A 9002-nucleotide genomic window follows, 5' to 3' on the forward strand; every position below is an offset into this window, starting at 1 on the left:
CAAACATGCAAAAGGACTTGAGGTGCCTGACAACTGCTAGATTTGCTGTAGGTAAATTCGTTGTGATTTTTACACAGGCTATTTCCAATGCCATGCTGTGGGAGCTCCACAGGCAGGCAGTTAATCTGTTGGGAGAAATCTAGCCTAGAATCACGAGCTGCACACTGCTGGCATACCAGAAAGCTGAGTTGCAAGCGAGCCACAAAACTATAATTTTCATCTAGAATATGTACAAAGATGAGTAGTGGCCATTAGTTTAGTGCAAACAATTATGTTTAAAAGGAAAACAGCCTGATGTTCTACGTCTGTTTTCCCTACAAACACTGGAAAAAGTTATCAGTAAGTCTCATCATTCTTAGTGTTTCTTTTATTTGTACGAGCTGGCTGGTGAGATGAGAATTAAGGTATGCATTATTAGCTATTTAAATGTTTGTGGTAAGTGCTACTGTTTACTACCTATCAGTAAATTACATGAATATTTTGCTTTAGTGATCAGCATTTGTCTGGGTCAGTGATCATTCCAACGATGGCGTTGGCTGTTTTGTTCCATATCAAGGAAATTCCACCTAGAAATCAGGTTCACAAATCCTTTCCTCCAGACACCCTAAAAGAGAACAAACCACACTGCCCTGGGGTGGAGAGCTGAATCTGATGGCTGATTTTCCTTTCAAGCAGTTGGTATTTTTTGCATGGAGTAGTGCCAGTATTCACAAGTGCTTCTCACACGACATCTCTGTGTGTGTGTGTGTGTGTGTGTGTGTGTGTGTGTGTGTGTGTGTGTGGAAGGCCTGGGTGTCTCAGACAGGATTCCAGCCTGTTCCCTGGGAAGGATTCGCAGGGGCACACACAATTCCTACATCCCACAGCCAAGAAACAAGCCAAGATGTCTCTCTGCATGTCAGCATGCTTAGGTGCAATATTGTGGGTAACAGGGAACAGATGTTTTACAGTGTAGGCTTAATGTTCAGTTCTGTTGAGTTATTTTTGGTAAAAGTTTCTTTCATGATTGTTGCCTTTTGTACAACCCAGCTGCAAGAAAGTGAGCAAACGCTGGAAATGTGACAGCAGTATATCTTTTATGTGAAATCTCTTGTACAGCTTAATGTGCAATAAAAGAAAGTTATATCTGTCTTCAGTGTAAAGTTTCTGGCATTCAAGCCTGTACGTACAAGTGGGGGAAAGAAACCTTTCTGGTTTTCAATATTGAGTGAAAGGAGACTAATAAGAAAAGGTTCCTTATTAAGATGTTGCAAGACCATGTTATCACCTTCAAATATTTCCTACAAAAGTGGTTCAAATTAATAAACAATGAAGGCACATTCCTTAACATTCAGTACGTGCTATTTATCTTTCTGCACCACAACACACTGCTACAACTGTGCTAAAACTCACTGAGGCATTAGCACGTGCTGTCCTCACACACACACACACTGGAATTCATGTAGCAAGGGGAAAGTTAACTATGAAAGCAACTTAAAAACAAAAAAAAAAAATAATATATTGCAACTGTACATCTAGATGTGAAGGTTTGCTTTTAGACACCTGAGCAGATAAAGTGTTTTACTTGCACTAAATATCTGTGCAAGACTAAAAATTCCCAGATATCCAGGAAGTCAGGCTCAGTTGTGCTCTGTGATATTTACAGCAGCTCTTATCCTGAGTGAAGCATTATACAAACAAACACTCAGAATGTCATCCCATCCTTTCTCCCCTAAAGTCAGATGTCCTGAGTGCATTTTGGCATGCAAGGGTTAAAATTCAGCTATGACACCCATCAGTCCAGAAAAGCCCAGTCAGGCCTGGGAGCTGAGATAGAAGCAGCAAGCCCTGGTGTCTGACACAGCATTATTTCAGTCAGAAAGCAGAACAGACCCCACTGGATGATGCTGTAGCATCTTTCAGCCATGGATTTCACAGCCTGAGTCTCTCCTGCACATTGTAGTTTCACACTTCACACAGTGGTTTGTCAGTAAAGTGCCTTCCTGATAAAGAATTAGTAGTGACTTTCTTGTGTTTCTTGTAATGTTCTTGACATATCTCACTAAGGGGTTCAGTAAGTTATGAAAATACTTTCAACTAGCCAGAAAATTTCAGCATGAGATTGTTTTACTGCTGTAAGAGTGAATCTAAGAGGAATATTACAGAAATGGTTTTAAGACTTTGGAGGAAGAAAACTGCAATAACTACACAAATAGAGAATGGTGAATGTCTTGCTGAATTAGATATTGCTGCTGTGTTCAGTTACCTCACAGCCTCTCCTATTGATTGGGCCAAAACTGTTCTGGGTGTAACTCCATGGCTTTGGTTGGAAGCTGGTGCCTGGGGTAGATTGGGTGCTATTTAGCAGTTGTAAGGCTGATTCTTGGGGGCTCCAAGCCAGCTCCTAATGAGCGTGACCAGTGCTATTGCCTCCATGCAAGCACGTGCCAGTAGACTTTTGCCTCGGATGTAGAGTTAATCACATTGCAGAGGATGATTTTAAAGTGTTGGGTGTGAAGTCTAAAATAAGGCCTCTTTGCAACGATAACATGATGAAGTTTTTCTTGTGCTGAACCTAGGGGGCCCAGTGCAACCCCAAGGAATGCAATCCCAAAGCCAGGAGGCATTGCAGCCCCAGCGCGTGTTCCCCGCGGGGCAGGCAGCGAAGCCCGCAGCCTCGCAGCCCCAGCGCCCGCCCGGACCCACCACCCAGCAGCCACGGCCCCAGGCCCAAGGTCCTCCCAGCTCCAGGTTATCAAAGGAAGCAGAGCCACAGCCACAGCCCCAGCCAGAGCCACAGCCTGCGCCCCAGCAGAAGCCTCAGTCGCATCCGCAGCTTAAGTAAGAGTCGTTTATCCCTTCTTCTTCTTCTTCTTCTTCTCGCCGCACAGGTTTCGTGGGACTGGGGTTGGGGGTGGTCTGGCAGGCAGGGGGGAAATGAATGTGCTGTGCCCAAGTTTAAAATGAGGTTGGATAGCTCAGAAAGGTCAATCCCTGGTGATGGAGTGGAGTGAGCCGCCAGCGTTAGTTCTATCAAAATTTCATCCGCCCCTTGCGCAATTGCTGCCCCAGCCAGGTCTGGAAAAGCATCGCCTTTCTTGTCTTTGTTTCCTCCTTTTGGTGCCACTGACTCACGGGCTGGGTGTGCTGCTCTCCAAGAGGAAGTCTTATCTCCTTCAACTTTTAACCTTGCAGTCACTGAGACAGCAGATCCCGTTTCCAAAGGCACGGTCCAGGCTGGGTAACGCTGGACAGTGGCTGCCAAATTGGCTCTTTACGCTGCCTTTGGTTGTGCACTGGCACTGCCCAAAGAAGGCTGCACAAAACTAAAATTTAAAAAAAAAAAAGTGGTGTCCCACTTCTGGAAGGTTCCTCACTGGTTTACCTGCACCCAGTAAGGAACGTGGAAAAATCCCCCTCAGCCAGCAGGAGCCTCAGGGAGGCATCAGCAGAGGTTTGCAGTTTTCCAGCACAGCAGCCCTGACACAGCCATTGCCAGGAGAACCTCAGACACATCTCCTTAGCCTGGTATGTACAAAGAGCTGCATGGAGGCTTTGTTTCCTCCAAGGAACACAGATCCCCTTGTTCCACCCACTCCTGTGCTAACACCGGTGGGAAACAACCCTGGGTGCTCCCCTGAGCCCAGCTCAGTGCCAAAGACACGCTGGGTGACAATATTGTCAAAGAGGACAGTGTTTCCCTTGCCTCCCTGCATTTCTTTATTCTGTTTTATAATCATAAACCTCAAATTGATTCATCCATCATTTAAGATGCTATAGACTAGAGAGGTGGATTTTTTAAAGCAAGATGGAAATCAGTTTATGGTTTGAAACCTAACTTCTGACTTTGAAGAAAAGCAGCTATGAACAGTTAGAGGAGAACTCTGCCACATGCTGCTTCCCAGCTTTCTCCTTTAAGCTTTTGTTCCCATCTAGATTCATTTTTCTCTTCTTCAAATGGAAGAGTCTGTCTTTAAAATAAAAAAACAAAGGAGAAATGGAAGTTTTTGAGACACAATCCATAATAAGAGCAGCTTTCTACCTTTCAGAAGCAGTTTTAGGTGCACACCAAGGCTCAGATCTCCTGCCTGTAGGATTAACTCTATTTGCATGTGTATGCTTTGTATTCACCCACATGCTGTTGCCTAACCTGTATGTACATGTTATTAATCTGTGAATAAATATTTAATTAGGCTACTTATTGTGTTACTAATCAAGTCAAGTGCTGCTTCCCACCCTCCCTCTTTCAGTGAGTACAAACAAACATTTATCAGTCTATTCTCATTAGCACAACTATAATTTATGAAAAACCTAAAACGCCTGCAGCACTGTTTGCTGTACATTATTAGTTTAGAAGGAGAGGAGCTGCAAACCATGAGCAGTCTGAGACAATCTGAATAAGGAAAGTGCTTCAGTTTTACTGGAGCCAAAACTGAAATCCATTGTACTGAGATAAAAATGAAATCAGGTAACTCATTTTACTGATGTAGGGATGTCTTTGTAAGAAGCTGATAACTCATTAGTGTGTTCTGTTTCAATTCAGGCCTATTTTTTAGATGTTATTTTATCTGACAAGTCACGAGTTAAAGTTTCAAATTTTAGCTGTTTTCCTTCTTGCTTTCCTTGTAATGTTTTTGATGCTTGTGGGAACTTACACAGGAGTTACATGATAGCACTAGGAATGGAGCAGCACTGCCAGGCACTGCCTATAGAAAAGAAAAAAATATATCTGATCTGAGGTATTTTTTCAAAGATATAAAATGTCTTTAAGTCTCTGTTAAGGATCTAATGTTCAATGCATGTAGACAGAGGGAGAGCACGTTGCAATTTAGGATTCAAACTCTTAAAATATCCATTTATTCTCTGTGCAGAACTGTTTGCAGCCTCCCCAAAACACAATTATTAATCATCCCCGTTGGGTTGTGAATTGGATTCAGTAGCCAGGCCCACATTTTCCTCAAGGCTTTAATTGGCATCATCCAATTCGCATCTGCAGAAAGAAAACAAAACACTGGTGTGTTCCTTGAAAGAAGCATTACCCTCAAGTAACAGCTTTGAGTCAGGGGTAAGCGATGGTGTGGCACTCCACTATTGCTGGTGGTCATTTTTATCCAGCCTCAGGGACAATTTCCCCCTTCTCAGCCCCAGGTGCTGCCAGGGGGCACAGGGTGACCATGCAGAACTCGCTGTGCTTGTGTCTTGCAGCAAGTCGCAGTCCCTGACCAACGCCTTCAGCTTCACAGAGTCCTCCTTCTTCAGGTCGTCCGTGAACGAGGACGAGGCCAAGGCTGAGACCATCAGGAACCTGAGGAAATCCTTTGCCAGCCTGTTTTCTGACTAGCCAGCTTCGTGTCCACCTGCTAGAGTCTGACACCGCCCTGAATGTCCCATAGGTTTTGTTCTCCCCGTGCCAGCTCCCTTCTCTACTGTGCTCACTGTTGTACCAAGCAATATGTTAAACCTACAGAAACACTAACGAACAGCAGGAGGACTTTTGGTGGGGGAGATCCCATCCAGGAACACCTGAAAACGTCTGGAAAAGAAGGAAGGGTTCCATTGCTCCCACAGAATGTCTGATTCTGAGGTCCTTATCCATTGTAATTTTGTGGCCTTACTGTGACTGAAGTATCTAACCCTATTTGAGAGCCCTTTGTAGAATTGTGTTGATAAAGCACTGAGGGCTGGGTGCCTCCTGGCTGTGCCCATTTCCAGTGCATTGCAATGCATGTGCAGTTCGTGTGTAAGTGTTTTGTACTGCAGAATATAGTCTTGACTTGTTCTTGCCTCCCAGGTTCAGGAGGCCATTCACACCGACACTCTTGTCAAGCCACGTAAATAATGTGAGAAATTGAAGCAGTTTCTTCCTCCTTAGCCAACCCTTCCATCAGCTGGTTGTGGACTTCTGATGTATTGCTGGGAGTTATCAGTACACTAAATGTCATAAATAGAGTGTATATGTACTACTGTATCTCCATATGTCTATTTAAAGAATTTATTTCCAAACTGTAACCATAACTGGGTTTAGTTGCAAAGGATATGCATGATGTTACCCTTATTTTTGTGAACACCTCCTAATAAATGTAAAGTCCCATGCCTGATTTAAAAAAAATGTCTTCTACAAAGCTTGTTTCAACATCAATATATATTGTCTATTTTGACTGATATCAAGAGAGTAGCTTTATGATTGTAAAATATTTGGACACAAACTACAGATGTAAGAAAATAAACTATCACGATGAATTCCTTTGTTGAATCAGCATTATAAAAAACCCCTCCTATAAATTGTAGGAACTGCATTTACATTTTCTATCGACTTGTGTGTTTTAAAAATATTTCTCCAACTTGTGCAAACAGAATTGATCCCAGACTTTGAGCAGTAGCAGCAGATTTTAACAGAAGTTATCTGAACCAAACTGAAGCTTGTTAGCAATCTCTAGATTACCCATTTCCAAACGATATTCATGTCATTCTCAAACTCTTATGATGGATTACATACAAGAAAATAAATAACTTACTAATATTAACATGGCTGGGGGACAGAAGGAGCAACACCGTGGTCACTTAAAAACCCACTTGGATTTGTCGTGGGTTTGCAGGGACACCTCTGTTAGCCTCAATAATTTTGGCTCCTGGAGATGTGGCAGCTTCTGGAGCCTGGGTGAGGCACAAGCAGCTTTTGATGGCCCAGGTCCTGTCAGCAGCCGTGGATTGCTGGGGGCTGGCAGTGAGCTGTGGAACCTTCGATGTGCAGGGGGGTCAGAGCTGAGCTCACACCTGGGGGCTGGGCAGGGATCCCAGCACAGGCTTTTCCTGGAAAGGGGGCAGCTCCAGGTGCCCCAGAAGCACAGCTGGCCCGTGTGGCACTGGGACACACTGGGGCTGGGCTGGGAGCAGAGCTGAGCACCCTGCCTTGGGTTAAGACCAGGACCAATTTCTGGGTGAGTTTGCTCTGCAGTGTTGACCCAGTGCCCTCTGTGAGATGGAATCCCAGCCCCTCATCTCCAGAACAGCCCTGGAGGAGCTCTCTGACTGACAATTCTCTTTTCTTTCAGCAGGAAGGCACTCTGGACAGAAGCCTGTAGCTCAACTGATGAATTCCTGGCCAAACAGAATGCTCTAACTCTCTTTATTAGTTATTAGCCCCTAAATATCAGCTAGACTTTGATTTTTTTAAGCTTTGTCCCCTTCCTGCCCCCCACTGGATCGAAACACCCTCCACGAGGCTGCAACAACAACCCTGAGCACTTGGAGAGCCTTTCATGTCTGAGAAGCACTTTACTTTTAGATTAGAAAGATTAATCAAAGTTGCTAACGCAAATTAATTACTGCCACAGAGAAAGCACAGTAATTATGCATAGTTTGGCACAGTTCATGATTAGTACATGCCTGGTTTCAGCAATATTTAGTACAATATGAATTACAGGTACTTCATTAGTCCAGGCCCCAGATTTCCACTCGAGGCAAAGTTTCTTGCTCACATAAAAAATTCCCTCCCACCTCTTCCTGGGAGAAAACGGGTTTCACTACAGCCTTTGTTTTACCATCTGGGAGACAAAAAAGAAAGAAAGGGGGGAAAAAACCCCAGGAGGAGCAGGCAGGGGATGATGCAATCGGAGGTGGCTGGTGCTTCCTCCCACGCAGGGCGCAGGGCGCGCTGGCACTCACAGGCTGCTGCACGCTCCCTCCCTCCCTGCTCCAGCCCCAGGCACCTCCATCTGCAGCACACCCCAGAGCACACTCTGGGGAAAGCACAGGAGTGCCTGTGCAGGGCTGCTCCAGCTGCCATTGTCTGCTTTGTCTCTGGTGTGAGCACCCAGCTGTCCCATGGGATGCTGCAGTGGGAATCTGGCTCGCCTCTGCTTTCCACTTGCACATTTCCAGGCGTGCACAGTGCTCCATCTTTAGTCATCTTTCACTTAAAAATCAGGGGAAAGCTGCAAGAAAGCTACAAGATAAATAAAGCTACAATAAGAGCTATTAATCAAGTTTAGTCTTGAGACTGACCATTAGGCCTGAAGCCAATTCAGAATGCTGAAGCAGATTTCAAGAGATTGTAATTATGGTCGAAGTGACTAACCCAGCTTTGAAACAACCACTAACTCTCCAGTAAAAATTAGCCAAAGTACTACTGAGGTGCTCTGTAAACACTGTGTGTACTTTGCATACTTCCTGCCTCATGAAAACAAAGCCCCTTGTGGGAGCCAGGGCTGGCTCAATGAGCACATCACGTCCAGGGAAGCTCCTGGTATGAAACTGGGAAAGGCACTGCACTTGTCTGGGCACTGACAGGGCTCCTGCCACTCTTTGGTGAATACCACAAATAAATGTCCTGTTGTCCACCAGCTGCAGCTCCCAGCAGGGTGCAGGGGCTGGATGGGTCATTAGCCAGGATTCTGGGGTGGGATCTGTGGGATCCTGGGCTGGATGGACAGGGGCATCCAAAAGGACACAGCTTGTCAGAGGCTGGGACTGAGCTTCCTTTGCTCTGGACACTCAGCTGTCTCAGCCTTAGTGCACTGTCCTGGTTTGGAGGGCAGGTGTCTGCCAATAAAGGCAGAAGATTCTCTTTGAAATGGAGAATGGAAACCCCCTCCCTCCAAATTATTATTATTTTGAAATTAAGGGGCTCTCAGGCAAAGATATGGGAATTAGGAATAACAGTTCTTTCCTAGGAAAATTAAAATAGAAATGCAGTATTACACAGAACAATCCCAACCCTGCCAGAGTCAGAATCCAAGCTGACACCCGTCAGTCAGTCAGGGTGTTGGCACAGTCCCATTCAATGGTGGCTGCATCCTCCTGCAGGGGCAGATGTGGTTCAGTTGAAGTAGTCCTGTAGAAGGTGCAGTTTTCCTCTGGAATCCAGTGGGAAAGGCAGCTTTGGTGTTCAAAATCTCAGTTTTTATCTGGGTGGGAAAGGCTTGGCTGCTCCCCTGGCTGGAGCATCTCCCAGTGGGATGATGGAATTTTATCAGCCATGCCCTGGGACTGAATGGGCCAGCAGCAGATGATATCTCCTGGAG

General features: G+C 45.2%; 1 protein-coding gene across 1 annotated transcript in view; it reads left to right on the forward strand.

The window, feature by feature from the left end:
* SYN2 (synapsin II) overlaps nt 1-6219 on the forward strand; it is a 160825-nt gene extending 154606 nt beyond the window's left edge. Inside the window, exons 12-13 of the mRNA XM_056501290.1 lie at nt 2559-2820; nt 5185-6219. Of these exons, the coding sequence (XP_056357265.1) occupies nt 2559-2820; nt 5185-5320 (398 nt within the window). The 3' untranslated portion in view covers nt 5321-6219. The remainder of the gene's footprint in view (nt 1-2558; nt 2821-5184) is intronic.
* Nucleotides 6220-9002: the final 2783 nt, after the last annotated feature.

The sequence above is a fragment of the Oenanthe melanoleuca genome, chromosome 12, assembly GCF_029582105.1.
Source record: "Oenanthe melanoleuca isolate GR-GAL-2019-014 chromosome 12, OMel1.0, whole genome shotgun sequence".
NCBI lineage: Eukaryota > Metazoa > Chordata > Aves > Passeriformes > Muscicapidae > Oenanthe > Oenanthe melanoleuca.